General features: G+C 43.6%; 1 protein-coding gene across 1 annotated transcript in view; it reads right to left on the bottom strand.

The window, feature by feature from the left end:
* Nucleotides 1-22,937, bottom strand: part of BEGAIN (brain enriched guanylate kinase associated) — a 197,689-nt gene that overhangs the window by 83,796 nt on the left and 90,956 nt on the right. The window contains exons 3-4 of the mRNA XM_079949693.1: nucleotides 10,429-10,518; nucleotides 2,213-2,374 (exon numbers count right to left, since the gene is read on the bottom strand). Of these exons, the coding sequence (XP_079805819.1) occupies nucleotides 2,213-2,374; nucleotides 10,429-10,518 (252 nt within the window). The remainder of the gene's footprint in view (nucleotides 1-2,212; nucleotides 2,375-10,428; nucleotides 10,519-22,937) is intronic.

Below are 22,937 nucleotides of genomic sequence, written 5' to 3'. Positions count from 1 at the left end.
ATCCACCTTTTTGAAGCATTTTCATATCATTTAGCTTTGCCAAGTCAAAACTGTGTGCGGGGACCTTTTCTGAGAACAGTTTCAGTCCTCTGCAAAACCTGGCCCCTTTTTGTGATGAGGTAACAATGTTCTCAGCATAACTCTATGCTGCTCTATGCTGACAACCTTTCAGAATGAGGATTGCCCAGTTGGCAATTACGAGAGGAAAACATCTTTCCAACGTATTTCAAAGAAATCATCCTAATGGAGTACATTTGGATTAAATGTGTGGTATTTTGAATGCTGCAAGATGAGATCTACAACCAAAGCCTAGACCCAGCATTCCACTGAAAAGATGTAGCACGGCAAATCTTATGATCAGTTCCCATTGCTCATCACTGTGAAGTTCATTTTCTAGTAACATGGCAAAAATGGTCTCTTAGAAGACAGCAGGGGATTGTAAAATGTGTCCTCTCTTGATGTACTGAGCCCCCAAAGGAGTCTTAACTGAGGCAATGCAGAACTCAGGTGGAAGCATAAGAAATGTTGCCAGTGGTGAAGTTATTGTGGGGGAAAGGAAACTTTTGCAAGTGAAATCCCCTGAAAGCCCATGTGAGACAGGGTTGGTGCTTGGTCTTTGCTCAGAACCGAGTTTTGACTTCAGAGTTTCACTTCTATTCTGATTCTGAAGCAAGAAATAAATCAAAATCAACCACACCCTCTGCTAGAGATCCTTGCAAATCCCGCTACTGACCAGATCTGCGCCTCCCAGATGAATGCGCAGGTCAGAACATGACTAGCTGCATTGGATTTTCCCACTTCCCCAAATGTTGCAATGCAGTTCTATATATACAGCAATAGATTTCAAGGCAAAATATGTTACAAAATGTGTAACTGGATGTGGATTTTTTTGTTAGGACCTCTTTTAAATTGCAGATTTAAAAGCAGAAACGAAACAGAATGAACAAAGGCAAAAGTGACATGGGCCAGAAAGAGACGGATCTATCCATCTTATCCACTTTTGAAAATGGACAGAAGATCTGCCAAGGAAGATAGAAACCATCTTCTGGGCAAAAGAGGCCTTGCTGCAGTGTTTTTTTTCTTGCTACTCCTGAGCTGTACAATATCCACCCAAGGGCTGCATATTAAGCACATTTCCTTCCAGAATTCCACACATCTTCAGCATTCACCTACTGTTTGTTGTTCTACTCTTTTGCTGCTCACTTTTTTGGTGTTCTATTGGATTGTTCTAAACTTGTTTTCCTGCCTGTCTGTATTCATTTGACAGTCAACTGCTTTTAAACTATTGGGGGAAGGTAGAATAAAAAGATTGTGAGTGGATGAATAACTGAAAGGGTTTATCCACAGACCCTTTTCCACCACTGGTCTTGAGCATTTTTCACAACACAGCGACCTCTGAAAACATTACTGATAGTAGTTACTAATCATTTTGGAGACTCAATGTATGATTAAGGGGATCCTCATAATAAGCCACTCTTGATGGGACAGAATATGCTACATGGAGGCTATTTTTCTTCCTTTCTTGGTAAATGTTGGTACTTACTGGTCAATGAGCAAAATTAAAGTCTGTTGGCATGTCTTAAAATGAGCCAGTAGGGCTGCAGTGCTCTGTTAAGTACCATAATTTTTGCTCTATAAGACTTACTTTTTCCCTCCTAAAAAGTAAGGGGAAATGTGTGTGCGTCTTATGGAGCGAATGCAGGCTGCGCAGCTATCCCAGAAGCCAGAACAGCAAGAGGGATCTCTGCTTTTGCTGCGCAGCGATCCCTCTTGCTGTTATGGCTTCTGGGATTCAGAATATTTTTTTTCTTATTTTCCTCCTCCAAAAGCTAGGTGCGTCTTGTGGTCTGGTGCGTCTTATGGAGCGAAAAATATGGTAACTTGAGAATCAGCCCCATGAAGTTAGATGGGGCTTATTTTTGAGCAGACATATATATGATTGTGCTGCTAACCTCAAAAATGGGTCAAAGACTCACTTTTGGTCTTTGCACATGGGCCATATTAAAGGTCCAAAAGAGGATTAAATATGGCCATTTACTGAAGGAAGTTGCTTAGAAATTTGAAGGTTGGTTGCTTAGAAATTTGCCAGTTAATGTTAGCATTTCCTGATGGCCTCCTTCAGCATTTCCAGCAGATCGCAACATTTCCCAAATTACCTAAAGTGAAATATGACATTTCTTTTGAGGAAAGGTCAGTGAATTCAACAACTAACCGTCTCAGCTTTTCAGTCACTTTTTCAAGTTCTTCCTGAGCACGTCTGAGTTCTACTTCAAGATATTGGCGTGTAGAATCAAATTCTGTTTCAAGCATTTCCAGTTTGTGAGTTGTGTAGGAGAGACGCTTGCGAAGTTCCCCCTTCTGTTCCTGCAACGTGCTGGAAAGACAAAAGATTTGCATCTGATTAACAGCTTGACGGAGGTCCTAGTGACAGAAGTGGTCACAGTCTTCGTAAATTATACTACTTTAATGTAATATAATGAATCATAGTTCTTAATTGTTCACATTCAGCACTGCTGTCATTATAGCTGTCCTGTGGATCAAGATTACAGGCTTGCTGCTATATGACATTTGGAAAATGTAAATCACCGCCAACGTTTGTTTTTGGAATTCGCTCAGGAACATACAAAACTGACTTATCCCAAGTCAGAATGTTGGCTTAAGCAGCTCAGAACTAGCAGTGGCTCTCCATTGTGTCAGCCACAATTATTTATCAATTTATCCATTTGTTTATTTATTCAATTCATCCCCCCTGCCCCTCGCTTCCTCCCAAAGGAGCCCAGGATGGAAAACACACAAGAAGTAAAATGGCCCAAACATTTAAAAAACAATTCCTGTACATATGCAGATCAGTAAAGATCTTCACTTTAAAAGTATTGTTGAAAGATAAAGGTCTTCAGTAGGAATCAAAATGACAACAGAGATGGTGCCTGTCTAACACTGAACAGGAGGGAATTCAGAAGGGTAGGCGCTACAACACTGAAAGCTTGTTCCTGTGCAAAAAGGAATTTCTGATAAAATGGTACCTGCAGGAGGCTCTTTTTGTGGTTCGAGGACCTGACCCCCGCAATGTGAAATGAAGACACAAGGACATGTGATATAAGGTTAATGGGCAAGAAAAGGCCACAACTTTATTGGTTACAGCAGTGAAAAGGTATTGGCTTAGGCATTGGATCTCTAAAACAAGTGGGTTTATTCACCAGTAGGTGGAGCCTGTTGATGCTAATCCAACTATAGGCTCACCCCTGATGTCACCGAGGGTCGTGCCATGGCCTCCCACCAAGCAGGCATCGGACAGAATACACGACCGCCAGATTCCTTTAACGGAATACCCAAAAATTGAAGGCATAGGCGATGGCCACACCTAGCACTTCGGCACACCACAACACATTATTCCAATGCCTAACCTACCCACCAATACCACAAAAGTTGTGACGATTGCTACGAGGTAGGCGAAAAAACCAAAAAGCCTAATGCCAAATGGACGCGACGTGACGACGGGAAGAATGAGGCCGGGGAGAGGCTGGCGCTGCAGCAAAAGGCTGCTGAACACGCCCCCTTTGTGGCACCTGGTTGGATGCCTACAGGGGGGCGTGGGCGCCAGCCAGGTGAGGTGGAGGCAGGAGGCTAACGCTCCCTGCTAGGGGCGGTGCTCGGGCTCCCGCCCACAACCACTCCCCTCTCTTCCAGGGAGGAGAGTCTTTGTCAGAACGCACTGATCATTTGGCTATATCCTAAGTATAGGAGTCTTTTTCCAGTCTGGTTACTTGATAGGAAATGACAGTGCATGGATCTGGGGTGTTTTGCACACAAAACGCAAGGGGCTGGATAAAACTGAACTCTTCTTTTCGTGGAAAGAGATCTTCCATAAATGGGAAGCTCTTTGATAACATGGAGACTCCCACCAATGGAAAGGGGAGCGGGGAGGTGATTTTTACTGATTCTCCCTCCCCACTGTGCTAACCTAGGCCCAAAGAACCATCAACTTCAGCAAACTTTAGTGAACAGCAGCCATGAAGGACTAAAATGAATGAAAAGGATGGAAAAATAAAAATAAATTCTAGGTCCCTTTGTGCAGGCTGAATTTTGCTAGCTCTCAGTTACAGTCAGATGAGACACTGGCTTCTTAAGTGGTAAGTACGTGTATGATAAGGTTAAAAATAATAATTAAACCTAATAACATGCTAAGGAAAGGGTGCTCTATCTAGGTCTCAGGACTCTCCATAGGCCACACCCCTCCTTGGCCACAGCCCTTCTCAGTCCTATTTCATATCCTTCTCTAGTGTTTTCTGGGTAGAGAGCAGTGTGGAAGTGTGTGTAGAAGCTGGCCTATGTCAGGTAAAATTGATATTTTCTGCCCTGCCCACTTTTGTCTCTAGCCCCTCACAACCACCGCTAGCATGGGGCTCCCAGAAAGTTGCCCAGAAGGAAATGCGGCCATTGGTCTGAAATAAAAAGGTTCTCCACCCCTTTGATAAAAAGGACAACAACAACAACAACAACAACAACAACAGTGTGGGATTATAAAGACGGTTGGATTGTATTGAAGAAAATACTCGAAGGTGCCAAAGTGACGATGACTTAAGGAAATGCCGGAAAAGCAATACTTTCCCCTAGTTAGAGATGAACACCCACAATCTACAGCTTACATGAGCTACAGTTTAAATTTATATCCCACCATTGCTCCCAAAGAAGTCTAGGATGGAAAACACACAAGCAGTAAAAAAACAGTGACTTATGCAGACTGGGAAAGATCCCTACTTTAAAAGATTTGTTGAAAGTGGAAGGTCTTCAGTAGGATTAAGGATTGATGTTTTTATTATGTTTTTAGATATGTTGTAAGCTGCCCAGGGTGGCTGGGGAAACCCAGTCAGATGGGTGGGGTATAAATAATAAATTTATTATTATTATTAGGCACCAAAAAGACAACAGGGATGGTACTTCTCTAATGTTTAATGGGAGGGAATTCTGATGTGTACTGTAGGTGCCACGAAACTAAAATGGTTTCTTTTCTTCCACACAGTTCATTTGAACAAATGGTCCTTTCTCTCTCGTCCCTCCCATGAGGAGGGTTTGGGAATATTAACATGATGCACAGAAAGCTGAACCTCAGATACTGAGGGGTCATAGCGCAGTTGTATGCTCACTTGCAGTTGGTTTCTTGGTTGATGCTCTGCACTCCAGTCATAGGATCGCAGACAGGGAAAGAGGCCTGCCTAAGCGTCAGTGACAGTCAGGTAAGAACCTGGATATGGCTGAAATCGGGCACATATTCAAATGGGAGCAAAGAGGCCTAGGACTGAAGGGGTACACAAATTACTTCCCCCACTCTGTATAGCTCCATATACGTACAACCATGTGGAAGAAATGTAGCACAGATACGCAGTGACTTTCATGAACAGGACAGCACTTTCCCAATCACTTTTTTTTTTTTAAAAAAAAAAATGAAATAATTTTCTCATATTTCCAATCTTAAGTTCAATACATTTCCACATTAGGTTGCAAATCACCAGCAATTCTGGGAGAATTTCTTTTACACATTTTTGTGTATATATATATTTTCCACATTATACACACATTTTTGCAAAACAATTTCCTGTTGTTGTTGTTATTGCAATTTATTATCCGCCCATCGCCCTAAGGTCTCAGGGCAGGTTACAACAATTGAAACACAACATTAATATCAGAACACAACGTTAACAACAGTTTTAGACAACTTAAAATTACAGAGATAAGGTGGGTCCCGGAAATATGCACCGAAAGTGTCAAAAGCCAGGGCAAAGAACTCACAAAAAGCTATATAAGGAAGGTGCTAGATTGCACCTCTGTGGGAAGTGTGTTCCACAACTTAGGAGGAGGAGGAGTTTGGATTTGATATCCTGCTTTATCACTACCCTAAGGAGTCTCAAAGCGACTAACATTCTCCTTTCCCTTCCTCCCCCACAACAAACACCCTGTGAGGTGAGTGGGGCTGAGAGACTTCAGAGAAGTGTGACTGGCCCAAGGTCACCCAGCAGCCGCATGTGGAGGAGTGGGGAAGCGAACCCGGTTCACCAGATTACGAGTCTACTGCTCTTAACCACTACACCACACTGGCTCCCTTAGGAGCTGCCACAGGGAATGCACTCTCCTGAGCCACCCTTCCTGAGCTTCTGAGGGCAGTGGAGCAACCAAGACAGCTCCCTCCACTGATCTTAGCTCTCAGTAGAATGTGTAGGGAAGGAGAAGGGCCTATTTGGGGACTGTGTAATATTGGGCTTTAAACACTAATATGAGTGCCTTGAATTGAGCCTGGAAATGAACTGGCAACCAGTAAAAATGCTAATCATGCACCATTGCATTTTATTTTCCCTAATACATGCATTCACACAAACGTTTTACCATGGCATATGCATTTTTTGTAGACTTCTCTTGGCTGAAGAATGGCATTGCAAAATTCAGAGAACTGCAAATTTTGAAGGATGGCTGTTTCAAAAGGAGTGAATTAGGTGAGATCTGGTGGTCTGAGTCAGTATAAGGCACCTTCCTGTGTTCCTATAGCAGGGAATGGGCAAAAGGTTTCTTGTTTCTTTGAGCAAGAAAGGGACAGAATTCGTTAAGGCTGCTAAGTTTTCAGCCAGCTCCCATAGCTGGGATTTTGATAGCAGCTTCTCCTAGAAACATTTGGAGGTGAAAATGCTTATCTCCGTGCCCATTTCTGATTGGGGCAGACTTCCACCAGGGTCAGCTTCCTGCATGTAGAATTTGGCCGCAAGTCATAACTAATGAGAATAGCAGTTTGACCTCCTGGTTTCCTCAACTCCAGCTGCTATTAAAGACACAAGAGCAGGTCAGGGTGAGCTCCTCCACCCCGCTGCCCCCTGGCCAGCTGACAATGCTACAGCCAGTTTGCTTCTAATAGGTAATTTGGTTAAGTAAAGCAGAGATGAAATGAAGTCAAGTGCATATATAAGAATACATAGAACTACATGCTTTTTTATAGATTTATTTGCTGCTCTTTTTTTAAAAAAAAGCTTCAGAAAATGCATTTCAAAAAAATCTTAACATTAATAGCGAAAAGATTCCTTCTGTCTAAATCCTGAAAAGAATGCATAGCAAGAGATAATGATCAAGGGTTGGCTTTCTGCAGGTAACGTTCCTCTTGAGCATAGAGTAGGCATCCCCAAACTCGGCCCTCCAGCTGTTTTGGGACTACAACTCCCATCATCCCTAGGACCAGTGGTCAGGGATGATGGGAATTGTAGTTCCAAGACAGCTGGAGGGCTGAGTTTGGGGGTGCCTGACATCAAGGATCTACAGCTTGGTCTCCTCCCACTTCACAAGAGACTTCTAAGAACATAAGTACCTAAGAAGAGCCTGCTGGATCAGGCCAATGGCCCATCTAGTCCAGCATCCTGTTCTCACAGTGGCCAACCAGATGCCTGTGGGAAATGCCCAAGCAGGGCTCAGAACATTTCAGGATGTGGGCCATTGGCCCTTAAACTCTTGAGTTATGATTCACAGCCTGGGAATTTAGACAGCCAATCACGTTGAGAGTGGGAGTGGCCCAGGCCTTCAGAAATGTATATAAGTAGTTCCTTTGCCCCTGTTGTCCAGTTCTGTTAGTTCAAATAAAGGTTCTTGCTGTTATCTCCGTGTCTTGCTTCGTGGGAACATACCTACACTTCAAGAACCATCCCAGCTTGTGGCCACCATTGCGTCCTGTGGGAATGACTTCCTTTTATCGGACCTAAATCTTCTAATATTCAGCTTCACAGTATGTCCACAAGTCGTAGTGTTACGAGAGAGGGAGAAAAGCCCCTCTTCAGCCACAGTTTTGATGCCATGCATAATTTTGTGTTCTATCATGTCACCTCTTGCTCGCAAGCTTTCCTCACAGTGGAGAAACACCATCCCCTTGGCTTTACTTTTCTGAACCTAAAAATACTTCCCCTAGACATTAGGTTGGCCACTGAGAACAAGATTCTGGGCTAGGTGGCCTTGTGTGCCTTCATGGCACAGAAAGGAGTCATGTTCCCCCAGCAATAAAACATTGTGAGAAGAAAGCCTGGAGTGCTACAGGCTTCTAAACAAAGAGAATGCCATTGCTAACCTGACCTGGAGTCTTCATAATGCATTGCTAGTTTTTATTAACAAGATATCTGGTTTTGCTGAAGAGACAGTTCTGAGGGTTATATATCTGGGGGAGGTGAAGCTGCATGCTGGAGGAAGATAAATTACTCTGCTCAGACCAAGACATACAGGGGAGTTGCTGCCAAATTCAACAATGACTAAGGAAATCTAAAGTAGGCTGGACACGTAAGGAAGCTGGGATTGTCAAACATCAGCCTTCTGAGCCTCTGTAATGAGGATTTCACTTCAAATTATACTAGATGGTTCAGGCTGCCTAATTCTGGTAATCTGATAGGAAAAGGAAGAGAGTGGCATCATCATCATCATCATCATTCTTATTTGGATTTCTTACTCGTCCTTCACCATAAGGTCCCAGGATGGATAAAAACAATACAATATTACACCCAAATTATTCCTTTCCTCAGTAACTTTCTAACCTTTTTGCCCTGCTGGTGTATTGTATTTCCAAAAGACCAATTTCAGTACATAAAAACAGAAATTCTCTTTCTCAGTGAAATGCCTTTGAGGTGTGCATACAAACTTCCTTGCTCCCACCCAAAATAAAACTTTTGTATGTTCATGTCTGAGCCTAAGAAGAACAATAACAATAAAACACAATGTTAAAACCAGTTAAAGCATTTTACGTTCAGAAGAATAAGGCATATCTCTTGCCATAGACATACAAAAGTAAGGCGCCATCATGCTCTGCGGTTTGTGAGTTGCGGGGGTAAGGTAGGGGTGGGTCAGGCAGCGCAAGAATAGACAAGGGGTGCATGTGGTGCAAAGGGAGGTGGGTTTGGTTGAATATGGGGGAAGGGCTAAGAGTGGCAACAGTCATATATATATGTACACACATATATAGACAAGGGTAAAGATGTGCCTTCTCAGAATATGATGGGAGCTATACAATGAGGGATTGCATGCTGAACTTTCCTCCATCCCATTTTCTGATTTTGAATTGTACCTTTAAAGCTTTTACCAGAAAACGAAAACTAGATAGATACATAGACACATGTTAAACGGCCACAGCTTTCAACACTGATGACGAGCACCAGAAACAGGGAGCGTGTCATCCTCCTCCTCACCTGCCCAAAGAAACGAATTATTGCATAAGTTCCCTGAGAATGGAATCCTAGAAGGAACCAAGGAGCTATTCTGTTGCTACTTTTTTCCACACAGAGAACCAAATTTCTGGGAGGCAGAGATTAAAGGTAAACACTTAAAAAAGAAGAAGCAGACAGATAAAAAGAATAAAGCAAGCCATCCAACCAACCTCTGGCTATGAAGAGATGGCTTGAGTCCAACAGCAGTGATATTGAGAAGTGCTTATTTTCAATGCTACGGTTGCCAACTGACCGGGTGGGGTAAGACTGCTCCCACACTTTTAATAACTTTTAAGAGACTCTGATTCCTTTTCCAGAGTGACAAATACCAAGAGTGGTTTAACAATCAATCCCTTTTCCCAGGAAACTATGCGAGTTATTATTTATTATGACGTATTACCTTTATATCTCTTCCTTCCTCCGTGGGACTTGAGGTGCTATACGTAATTCCCCTCCTCCCCATTTTATTCTCATGACAACCCTGTGAGGTAGGTTAGGCTGAGAGGCAGTGACAGATCCAGGGTCATCCATTGAGCTTCACAGCTGAGCAGTAGGTCGATCCCTGGTCTCCCAGATCACAGTCCAGCACTCTAACCACTAGGCAACAATGGCTGTCCCACAGAATTGCAACTGTGAAGGGAATGGGGGTTTCTCTAGGCACCCAGAATTCTTCTAGGGAAGCCAGGACTAAAGTGCTACCATAGTAGCTTTAAATGTATGTTGTGAATGTGGCCATGATCTCAATATTACCCCGGTTGGAAGCAGGGAGGAAGACAAAGCTAGAATGAGCTGGATTTGGTACCATCTACTGCTAGGCCTCCTGCTTCCATCATGCTACTAATCTCACTGAGCACCAGCCACAACTACATGGAGGGTGTCTTTCGCAAGAGCAACCCAAACATGGAGCTGCTGCTGTCCATTGTGATCTTGCAGATTAATGAAGCAACATTTTCTATGAAGCAACGTTCTTGCCAACACGTATCGTGTGCTGGTATTAATTACTGCAATGTGCTGCCATGAAATCTGTGGCACATACATTCAAGTGAGGCTGCTGTCGGGTCCCTAATTTCCAAAACGCTGCATCTTTTATCTGAGCGGCTGGCAAATGGCTGGCAGGGGAAGAGAGGAGTTTTAAAAAAAACAAAACAAAAAACAAGCAACAGCAGAAAGTTATAAGAGAAAACATCAACTTGACAAAACATCGCTGTTTAATTACCTGTCCCAGAGGGTAGGTGAAGATTTTGCGAGCCTGCCCTGGAGAATTCTAGGTTGCCATAGGCAGGTTGGCACCCAGGAATTTCGTACCCTGCAGTATGAATAGAGGACAAACCATGGCTAGGAAATGGGTCAAAACAGACATCTGCGTGGTCACCTAGCTAAAAGCCCTGCACATAAGCAGGCAGCAAGCGGGCGGTATCCATATATTTGGATATATCGGTATATAGGATTTGCTAGTATGTCTTGGATTAGGGATGGGTGAATCTGCCCATTTGGGTTTCTCCCGGTTTCTCATTCTTCTTAAGTTCAGTTTTCCACATTTCCCCGTCATTTTGCGAAGTTTTTTTTTTTTTTAGAAGTCCTCCCAAAAATTCACCAGTATTTTAATGCTGAATTTCTCCCGATATGCTCATTTTTGTATGCAGTTTTGCCTCATGCACACTTTTTTTTGCAAAGCAATGCATTTTTATTTGTTAATTTTTACATATATATATATATATATATATATATATATATATATATATGCACATTTTTCTGCACACTTTACAAGCAGATACATCACTTAGAGAACTGCATTGAAAAATTCGGACTTGCGAATTCTGAAGGCTGGCTATGTTTTTGCTCACAAATTGCATCAGATAGTGCAAATTTAGGTAGGTTTGCATTTAGATTGAATTTCTCTCCCATCCCTAGTTTGGATACATACAAGATGCAAAATTAGCATGTGATTTATTCAAGCATTTTAACTTCCAACAAGATCTGCTGTCTATATCACAAAGCAGAAGTTCACAGTGCAATCCTACGCATGCCTTCTTTGATGTAAGATTCATTGAGTCCTCAGGCAAGTGTGTTTAGGATTGCAGCCTGAAGGCCTCATGCAGTGTGGAGAGCATCTCTCCTCCTCAGTCCTCTCTCTCCCCACCCCCAGCAATTAGGCTAAGAAATAAGGTCTCATCTCAAAATACATACAGCATTTCTTCCTAAGCCTAATCACTACGCAGGGTGGGGATTTGTGGGGGTATTTGTGTGTGGCAGTAGAGAAGGACCTCACACCAAATTATGCCTTCAATGCAGCAAACAGACTTGAAATCCCATTGATTTGAACAGACCATTCCCCATACGTACCCATCATTATGGGGTGGAGGAGGGTGATTTTTGGAGCTGGTGGTGGTGGCAGATGGTGGATTGCACTGTATAGGATTGCAGTGTTAGGGTTAAGATAAGGGATGGGCTTATGCAACCTTTGAGCTTCTGGTGGACATCTCCCCCACCTGCCAATAATCAACCAGAGGGGTTGCAATGGGTCACTGGGATACCTCTAGGTACAGCCTGGTTTGTTTGTTTTTGAAGTCCTTTCACATGATCCACAAGAAAGGAGGCTGATCCTGTTATTTAAGGTCCTTGGTTGGTTAGCTGGGTCCTGAAATTCTCTTATTTCCAAAATTAGGACCTTTGGGTTGGATTCAGACAATTGTTTTCTAGTACCTAATGTTTTGTCTTGCATGTTACTCATGGGAACCAAGTAAAACTAGGTTTCCGAATCTGTTCAATACATGATGGACACTACAGATAATACTGACTCTTTTTGCCTTTGGGTCAGATTCTTCCCAGGCCCTCATTGAATGCCTTAATCTTAAATGTGCATATATGTAAACAAATGAATGTGTGAAACTGAGTGATGGCTGTATTTTATTTATATATACCGATTTTTCCTTCTTCACTGGGATGGTGTAAGGCCTGCCAAGAGAGCATCAAGGCAAACACACTGGTGTACTGCAACCTGGTGCCCTCCAGGCATCAGCGGGGGCTGATGGGAGTTGTAGTCCAAAACCATCTGGAGGGCACCACGTTGGCAAAGGCTGATGCACTGTGTCCACTGCTTCAAAGCTTTGGGGAAGGCAACCTCAAAAGCTGGGAAAATCAAATTCTGCATATATCACCGACTGAGCACATCCAGCAGCAGTGGCAGAACAAGAGCTGTGAAATGTTTAAGCAGAGGAAAAAGAAGAAGAAAACGAAGGCACAATGGGGACCAAACCCTGAAGAAGCAAAATATATATTAAGGCAGAGCTAAAGCAGGTTGGAAACCTAACAACACCAACAGGTAAGCAGACATGTAGCAGGAAGTACTGTATGAAAACCACAGCAGCACAGCATCAACATCGAGCACCAGTCCTAGTGTTGAAGGCAATTTAACCATCTCTCTTTGGTGCAGCTCCTTGTATTTCCACTAAAACCCTTCTGCACTGGTGAGGAAAACAGATCCCCCTTATTTTTAAGTTATATATATATATATATATATATATATATATATATATCTCCACATTTTTCTTCTTTATGGTTGACATTTGTATCCCATCTAACGGCTTTGCAAAAGCAAACAAAAGCAAACAAACAAAACAAGAACAAAACATAACCTGGGGCAGGTAGGGGTGTTTAAAGAACGGATACCATTCTATTGCTAAAGGTTAAAGCAAAAACAACACCATTATAATAAAGAAAACCCACAAGAATTTGGTGGATAGCACAACTGTACGTGTTAAACACTAGGTGGCACTAGACTTAGTTGCATGGGGGGCACGAAGAGTTAAGAGTTTTCCTGCTCCTGTCCTGCTCATGCTGGAGAAAGGCAGCAAACTTCCTGTCTGGCTCCCTGACCCGTGTGCCCTCTAAGCCAGGGGTCAGCAAACATTTTCAGCAGGGGGCCAGTCCACTGTCCCTCAGACCTTGTGGGGGGCCAGACTATATATTTTTTTGGGGGAGAAAGAATGAATTGCTATGCCCCACAAAAGACGAAGAGATGCATTTTAAATAAAAGCACACAATTTACTCATGTAAAAACATGCTGATTCCTGCACCATTAGTGGGCCAGATTTAGAAGGCGCTTGGGCCGGATCCAGGCCTTAGTTTGCCTACCCATGCTCTAAGCCTTCCATGATAGTCACCATGTTTCCCCATCAAAACACAGTGGATGGGATTTGCCTGACAGACCCCATCAATACAACCTGTGCAACAGGAATTTCCCCCGCGTGCCCCCGCACCCCTGAAATTGGCTCGAGGGAGGGTGTTGGGCAGACTCCCACAAAAGTGCATGGGGGGGGTCATTCTGTCTGGCAAACTTACACATGCAGAGGGAATATTTCTAATGGTGTGATGCTGAATTCCACCTTCTGAGACTGAAATAATATTTACATGACAAATAAACTAAATATCTGTGCACTGGGGGGGAAAGTGACTTTCACTACTTCCCCAAAGATCGCAAGAGTGGTGGGCCTGCTGGGTTTCGCTGTGGGGTGGGGTGTTCCAACATTCAGGCACCATCGCTGCGGAGAAGGTACTGCACCATAGGCCAGCCAACCTTGGTTCATTATAGTGGACTGGTGAAGAAGAGGACCAGTCTCCTGCACCTTTCATAGTTTTGCGGAAGAGGAAATGTGAACAAGTGTAGCTTGCCATGCAAATTGCATTGCAACCATGTTTAGCAATCTAGTTAGTTTGCATGGCAAGCTACACCTGCTGGCGTTTCCTCTTCTACATAACTATGAAAGGTGCAAGAATCTGGTTTAATTTTTCACCTGGCTACCCTAAAATTATCACCTTGCCAACAAAGGTCCATATAGTTAAAGCTATGGTTTTCCCAGTAGTGATGTATGGAAGTGAGAGCTGGACCATAAAGAAGGCTGATCGCCAAAGAATTGATGCTTTTGAATTATGGTGCTGGAGGAGACTTTTGAGAGTCCCATGGACTGCAGGAAGATGAAATGCATCCATTCTGAAGGAAATCAGCCCTGAGTGCTCACTGGAAGGACAGATCCTGAAGCTGAGACTCCAATACTTTGGCCCCCTCATGAAAAGAGAAGACTCCCTGGAAAAGACCCTAATGTTGGGAAAGATGGAGGGAACAAGGAGAAGGGGACAACAGAAGACAAGATGGTTGGACAGTGTTATCGAAGCTACGAACATGAGTTTGACCAAACTGCGGGAGGCAGTGGAAGACAGGAGTGGAGTGCCTGGCGTGCTCTGGTCCATGGGGTCACAAAGAGGCAGACACGACTAAACGACAACAACAACCCTAAAATTCAGGTCATGCTCATGCTTGGGGCACAGTCCCACTAATGGCCTTTGCACATGAGGAAGCATTTATTAAAAGAAGCATTCCTTGAACTGCCATGTGAGAAGCCATCCAACCATGTGGAGTCCCACCTCAAGTCAAGGGCTGTTCCAAGACATTTTGCTGCCTGAGGCAGGCCAGCATATGCTGTCCAGAGACTGCTCCTTCCTCCAGCCTAGATGTGCAGCCATTCTACTCATCTAATGCCCCAAAAAAGGATCTGGGGGAAGGACTGAGCCCTGCTGATCACTTTGCTGCTGCAGCAAATTCTGTTTAAATATTGTTTGCATCCACAGAATAGCAGAGGTAGCACAGGTGCCCAAGTGATCTCTGATGAAGGACCCTACGTCATGTTGTCCACAGGCCTCTGACAAGCCCAAAAGCAGGACATAAATTCCACACAGAATATATTGTTTTGTTTTATCTCGCTTGTTTGATAAACTCAGAGACTGTGAAAAGTAATGAGGATTAACATCGGAATGATTTATGGGAACTATCATGAAAATTATCAAAGCAGTAGAAGTATGAGATGATCAGACCCGCCCCCCGACCTCAGAACATGGGAAGATACCTCCATTAAAAAAAAAAAAATTGGTATAATATTTGGACTATTTGATTATTGAATAATATGTATAATTTGGAATATTTAATATGGTTTGATTGAATTGTTAAAGTGGAAAATTTAATAAATAGTATTAAAAAAAAAAAGACAAGCCCCAAAGCAATATCCTTCCCATGTGGTTGTTCCTCAGTAACTTCTATCCACTGAGCTTCTATATACAAGAAAATAAGAAGAGGCTTGCTCAGTGAAGCCAAAGGACCATCTAGCCCAGGATCCTGTACTCACAGTGGCTTGTGGGAAGCCTGCAAACAGGACCTGAGTGCAACAGTGCTATCACAACTACAACCTGGAGCAACTGGTAACCAACAGAGAAGGCTGAGAATAGTCATAACAGTCACTGAGAGCCTTCTCCTCCCTAATCCTCTTTTAAAGCCACCCAGCTTGGTGACCATCACCAGCGAATTCTATGGTTTAACTATGTACGGTATGAGAAAGTCCTTCCTTTTGTTTGTCCTGGATCTTCCAAAATTCGTCTTCATTGGATAACCCCAAATTATAGTATTATGGGAGAGGGAGAAATACTTGAAGGTTCCACATCTAGCAAACTAAGGCTAAATAAGACCAAGTTGGTCATCATTCATATGTACCAATCAGCAGGTCTTCTCCTTATCACTTGCCATTTAGCTAATGTTTGGCTGTTCTGCAGCCAGGAAATTTTATTTCTATTATGCCTAGTTAATCAGTATACAATACAATAAGGAGCCACTAATCAGTAGGTGCTTGTACATGCTTCTGAAATGAGCACTTTGAAAGTACACATCAGTGTTAAAACTAGACTGAGTCTTGCAAAGGTAACCATGGCTTAGCTAATTTACCAGTTTCCAGAAGCGTAAACACAGCCGCTGCCACTGCCAATAAATTCACCAGACCGTGCTCAATTCATTTAATTTTCTAAAATAGAGATGATACTTCAGAATGACTCCAGAGCACACATAACTAGCACAGCACAGAGAAGATGGGCTGGGTGGGGATACAGGAGGAAGGCATAGACCTCCTGTTGACTACAACTATCTGGCATGTTTTCACCACCATAAACTGGAAAACAGGGTGCTGATGGCTCAAGAACTAAAGCTTGGGTGCTAACTGCTAAGGCAGTGCATGCCTCCAGATCCAATCCAGGGCACCTCAGTGAGCAGAGGGTTCAGTCTTGCTCAGTTTGGCTGTATACACATGGATGTTCTGCAGGGAACATGAAAATGAAGCCAAAGTGCAACAAGGGGCTATTTGAAAGCCCTCTTGCAAAGCACCTTGTACTGCTCTATATAGAGGTTGCTGCCTACTTCTTCTTTTTTCCCTCCACCAGCCATTGCCCCACCTTTTGACACACCCAGATTATGCTGAGCTGCAGGTGTCTGTGGTGTCTCTCTGTGTGGGAAGATACATGATTCAATATTCCCTATATGTAAAGTACTTGTTGGAACTCTGCTGTTCAAAATTCTTTTTCTTTTTCCTCTTGCTCATTATTAAATTATGTCTGTCTATTCAAGAAATGTAGCTTCGGGGGATTTTTGGGTGTGGGTTGGGGGGGGTTGTTCTGGCTTTGTGCATGTTTTCACATGCAGGTGCACAGACAACCCCTTAGCTGCACATAACCATTGAGAACAAAAGTAGCATAAAATTGGCATCATATTTTAGAAATATGGCACTTTGCAATGGAATCAGCTAACAGCTACACAGTCCTAAATGACTGCAACTGTTAGCAAATTCCATTGCAAAAAAGAACAAGAAGACACAATTGCCTAGAAAATGCTCAAAAAAGGCATTTAGTACAGACAAATTACTGAGTAGGTAAGCAATAATAATCTTGAAATATCTGCAGCTACCAAAGGCAAAATGTAACTTAATAACGGGGATGAATAAACAAAGCAATTTATTATAAAGCCAAGATCCTTTTCTCAGTCTGGCTTTAGAAGACAAGGCTGCAATTTTAAAAGGCCTCGCATTGCATTCCGTGAGTGCCAGACAGTTTTGACTCTTAATGGAAAACAAATAGTGAGAGGCAACTTCAACAAAGACTAAATATCTTATGTGAAATATTCACAAGCAATGTGTCTCTAATGTGTTGGGTTTGGGGGCTGGGTTTATCTGCTCAGTGCCCTCCTCTGTCTTGATCACCTGTGTGTGTGTGCAGGACTGCTTGTGGGATCACCAACTAGAAGGGATTACATGGAGTGATCAACTGTATAATGTAGCCCCTCCATATTAAATACTCCCTGTATGAGTTCCATCAGGGATGAAGACCCTTTATTGCCACCTGTTTGCTTGCTGGTTCATGCACAGAAACCAGATGAATCTTAGTTCAGCATTGAAAACAGGGCCAAATCCACTCTATAAATCACTTTAAACATTCATGGCGTCCCCCAAAGGATTATGGGAAGTGTATTTTGTTAAGGATGCTGAGAGTTGTTAGGAGGTCTGTCTTCCCCTCAAAGAGCTACAATTCTCTGAGGGGTCTAATTCACAATCCCTTTTCAGGAGTCTTGAAATTATAGCTCTGGGAGAGGGATAACAACTCTCAGCACTCAATGAGGACGTGGAGCAGGAGCAGTGGTAGAGTGTGGCCTGAGGAAAGTCTTCAGGGTGGACACAGGCCTTAGAGGCCATGTTTGACCTCTGAGCCTGAGATTCCTCACCCCCTTTCAAGCATTATAGCAACTCCAGACCCAAGTACAGGATGGAAAGCCTCCTACCCCTAATGAGGAAATTTGATATGCAACTTGACAATCACCTGACATCACAATGACATCAGGAGATGGGCTGAGTTCTGTCATGGAGTTGGCCATGCAGCCATTCCAGACATACCTCTACCTGTGCTGTATGATGTCAGATGTGGGGGACTGGTAGGCATAGTTTGGGGAAAACAGCCTTGCAAGCCGAATTGGGACCCAGATTTGGCCCATAGGCCAGTGGTTCCCAACCCCTGCTTGCTTTATAGATCACCCAAAGTTTCTTTATGCATATCTTCTGCATCTCAGCGGTACTGGTGACATGCTTTGCTAAACGAGACTTTAAATAATTGCTCCTAAGTGAACCAATGCTGAGAGATGCACTATGCTGTAATAAATGTGGCATATATATATATATATATATATATATATATATACCCACCCAAAGGGATTAAATAACTTCCTGTCAGAGATAATCAGTGTCAGTTGTACTCACACTAATCCAATTCAAAAGTGTAAGGCTGAAAGATAATGAGCAATTACATGACTTATTTATTTGCCTGGCATATTAGAAATATGAAAACGAAGCTACCAACGTTGTGAAATTACACTGAAAATGGTTTCATCTCCAGCAAAAGTGGGTTTGGAGGGGGGAAGAATCTGACACAATCCAGAATTAATTCTCATCTGGAAGAAGGTCGTTTCCTTGAAAAGCCAACTGGGTGGGGGAATTGCAGTTTGACGAGAACCCCGTTTAGAAACCAGCACTTGCTGAATCAGTGTAGGCACCTATTTCTATATGAGCAATATTTTTATTTTGTCTTTAGTATGAAGCTGGTGAGATTTCCCGTAGGGAAAGGGCTTCCTTCTATAAATAGACCTGCAAGTGCTGAATATACTGTATTTCAGATTAGAAATAAGGAAGCTTTTTTATTACACTGTGGCACGATAATGCAATTTGTCTTTCCCCCTCCACTCCCCTCCTCAATCTCATTATTGATTCACTTTTAGTATTTTTCTATGCTGTGCTGTGTGCTTGGGATTTTCTCAACCCACCCTGCTGCAGATGAGATAACCAAGGGAAGTTCCAGAGTCAAGCCAGGACTTGATCAATGCGATGGCCATGTGACATTTTGCTGTGACACCCATAATAGGGTAGTTCATAATCTTTGGGGGTGTTCCTGGGCCACATGTGCGCAGCCCCCATGTGTGGTCAGCAGGGCGGTCACTTATGCATTGCCAAGGCATGCACATTTAGAAATAATGCCTTTGTTTTGTTGGTTAAATTTGTTTTGTTGGTTAAAACTTATCTTTTTCCCTGTTGGGTTGGCACCCTTAACCCTACTGGATTCCTACCAATCCAAATGGAAAGCTACACTGCATGAAAAGTTAAGAGGCTTGGGGTTTTCCCCACAGGCCCTGATAGCTGTAGGTTATGAGAAAGCTAGAGCAATAGTCCGCCAACGAATTTGGGATGTGGAACTGCAATGCCACGTGAGCGAGATGACTAAACACCCAGCAATAAAAGATAATGGGTGAGGATTTACCCCAGCAAATTATTTGTCAAAATTACAAATACAGTGGTACCTTGGGTTAAGTACGTAATTCGTTAAGGAGGTCCGTTCTTAACCTGAAGCACGACTTTAGCTAATGGGGCCTGCTGCTGCTGCCGCGCTGCTGGAGCACGATTTCTGTTCTCATCCTGAAGCAAAGTTCTTCACCCGAGGTAAAATTTCTGGGTTAGCAGAGTCTGTAACCTGAAGCATATGTAACCCGAGGTACCACTGTACCTAAATACAGATGGTCATTTACCCTTGCAAGATTCAAAGTGCTGCCATCTGCCTTATTGCAGGGCAGATTCGAGGGTAAACTATACGCAGAACGAGTCTGCCCCTGCGGCTTGATGGAGGTAGAAACTGTCTCTCATGCCTTGTTACGCTGCCGTTTCTACAGGGATATACGCTCGGTATTTATTACCCCTGCTATGCAAAAATCTCCAAATGAATCCAAACTTCAATGTCTAAAATCCCTGGTAGAGTGGCAGACGAAAGTGATTGACTTTATGGGACTGGCAGAAATGACTGGCAGAATCCGCGACCAAGAGAAAGAGACGGTGGAGGAAGATTGGAAGAAATTCAAAGCTTATCTTAAGAACTGTTATAATATTGATGAGTGTTAAAATGTCAAGGGGAAGGAAGATGCAGAATTACAGCCGAAAATGTTTGATGATTTAAGGTGAAATCGAGAAAGATAACAAATTTAAATTTAATTGGCTAAAATGGTTGCTGAAAAATTGTAAAACAAGGATGTAAAAAGGGTGAGGTATGGGGAAGTCCGAGAAAGGAGGCTTATGAAAATGAGGTTAAGAACTTAAAAAAAATTAAAATAAATAAATAAATAAATAAAAAAATCCCTGGTAGAGGACAAGGCTCCTGAGATCACATTAAGGGTAGCCAAATTCTGTGCGATCGCCATAAAACCTAGGGAACAAGCTGTGCTATCATAATGATTAATGCCTTAAAGGTTAATTTTAGGTTATATTTTAGTGACTAAGTTTTAATTTATATATATTTTTAAACTGTTGCTATATCTGTATTGCCCCTGTTATACCTAATTGCAAATTCAAATGTATCCCTATCGTGTTTTATGACTTCCTTGATATTGTATGTGGGCTGGAACTGGTCTGTGACCGAAATAATAAATTCATTCATTCATTTGCTTTGTATGCAGAAGGTCTCAGGTTCAGTCCCTGGCACTTCCAGGTGAGGCTGGGAGAGAAGCTTAACCTTCTGAAGTGGCTCCACACTTGTGGAATGCTCTCCCCAGGGAAGAAGAAGAAGAGTTTGGATTTGATATCCCACTTTATCACTACCCAAAGGAGTCCCCAAGCGGCTAACATTCTCCTTACCCTTCCTCCCCCACAACAAACACTCTGTGAGGTGAGTGAGGCTGAGAGACTTCAGAGAAGTGTGACTGGCCCAAGGTCACCCAGCAGCTGCATGTGGAGGAGCGGAGACATGAACCCGGTTCCCCAGATTACAAATCTACCGCTCTTAACCACTACACCACACTGGCTCTCACAGGGAGGCTCGCCTGGCACCTTCCTTATGTATCTTTAGTTGCCAGGCAAAAACATTCCTCTTCTCCCAGGCCTTTGGCTAATTTAGGGGTAAGCAAACTTTTTCAGCAGGGGGCTGGTCCACTGTCACTCAGACCTTCTGGGGGGCCGGACTATATTTTGAAAATAATAATAATAATAATAATAATAATAATAAATGCATTCCTATGCCCCACAAATAACCTAGAGATACATTTTAAATAAAAGGACACAATCTACTGATGTAAAAACACGCTGATTCCTGGACCGTCCACGGGACAGATTTAGAAGGTGATTGGGCCGGATCCAGCCCCCGGGCCTTAGTTTGCCTAGGTAAAGGTAAAGGGACCCCTGACCATTAGGTCCGGTCATGACCGACTCTGGGGTTGCGGTGCTCATCTCGCTTTATTGGCTGAGGGAGCCGGCGTACAGTTTCCGGGTCATGTGGCCAGCATGACTAAGCCATTTCTGGTGAACCAGAGCAGCACACGGAAACACTGTTTACCTTCCCACCGGAGCGATACCTATTTATCTACTTGCACTTTGACGTCCTTCAAACTGCTAGGTTGGCAGGAGCAGGGACTGAGCAACGGGAGCTCACCCCGTCGTGGGGATTTGAACTGCTGACCTTCTGATCAGCAAGTCCTAGGCTCTGTGGTTTAACCCACAGCACCACCTGTGTCCTTGTTAGTTTCCCTACCCATGTTCCAATTTAAACCATCCGTGGCCTTCTAAACTGTGGGAAGGAGGGGGAGATTATTGTCTTTGTTTGTTACTCTGCCTTTTTGTGCTTTTATATTGTAAAAAGCCCTGTGACCCTCTGATGAAGGGTGATATAGAAATTTAACAAATCATCATAAATAAAACTGTAGTTCCTATTAAACCCATTGATCCCCAGCAAGCGGGGCTGGCTGACAGTGTCCCCTGTTTGATGCCCTGGACAGAGGTTACCAGTCAGTGTGGACGATACTGAGCAACATGGACCAAGGGTCTGAGTTGGTGTAAGGTAGCCTCCTGGATTCCTATTTGAATAGAAATACCATAAATATCAACATATGCCATGGATTGGCTGAATGCAGAGTAATAGGGGGAGGCACCAGCTGGGGAAACCTCCAGGAAACCCCATCTTCCTTCTGTAATGGCAACACTGAGGCTAAGGAGGTGGAAGGTGACAGCCAGGACCACCCCTTCAACTGGATGCAAGCAAGAAGGTTGAAGGGTGAGGGTTCATAGAATCATAGAATTGTAAAGGGACCCTGAGGATCATCAATCCAGGCACCCCCAAACTTGGCCCTCCAGATGTTTTGGGACTACAGTTCCCATCACCCCTGACCACTGGTTCTGTTAGCTAGGGATGATGGGAGTTGTAGTCCCAAAACATCTGGAGTGCCGAGTTTGGGGATGCCTGATCTAGTCCAACTCCTGCAAGTACGCAGCTGTCCCACAGAGAGATCAAACCTGCAACCTTGGTGTTCTCAGTACTACACTATAACCAACCAATCTATCCAGACTGTTAGTGAAGCTCAGACTGAGGTTGGTGGGGCAGCACCCAAGCTAGCTGTCAAGGGGTTGTCAGGAGAATGCAGGTCATCTACAAGTCAGGAAAAGGGGCTTGAGATGCTTCCTCTCTGAGCCTGCCTGGCTTTTTGCTCAGCAATGTGCAGGACTCTTCATGTTCTGGGGTTAGTGGAGGAGGAGAACTGGTTGGAACGGAACTGTCCAGTTGCTGAGCAATAAAAGCAGCTTCTGCCTCCTCTCTGTCAGAGTCTGTACTCACATTGAGACTCAGCATCCTGCCCTGTCCCGGAATGTCTTCCTTCTTCTTCCCACCACCCATCCCTGTGTTCATTCAAACCTCCTGCTTCTAGCACCTCCCAGCTTGTCTCTTCTGCAAACCCATCCCCCCGTATCCCACCACCACTGTCCTGGGTCTAAGTCTTCTTCCTCTGTGTCATCCCTGGGGTGGGCAGTGCCAACCACTCCTCCTCATCCAGCCAGTCCCTGACACGAG

The sequence above is a fragment of the Podarcis cretensis genome (genome assembly GCF_951804945.1).
Source record: "Podarcis cretensis genome assembly, chromosome: 1".
NCBI classification, from domain to species: Eukaryota; Metazoa; Chordata; class Lepidosauria; order Squamata; family Lacertidae; genus Podarcis; species Podarcis cretensis.
This window is presented reverse-complemented; position numbering and strand designations above follow the sequence as displayed.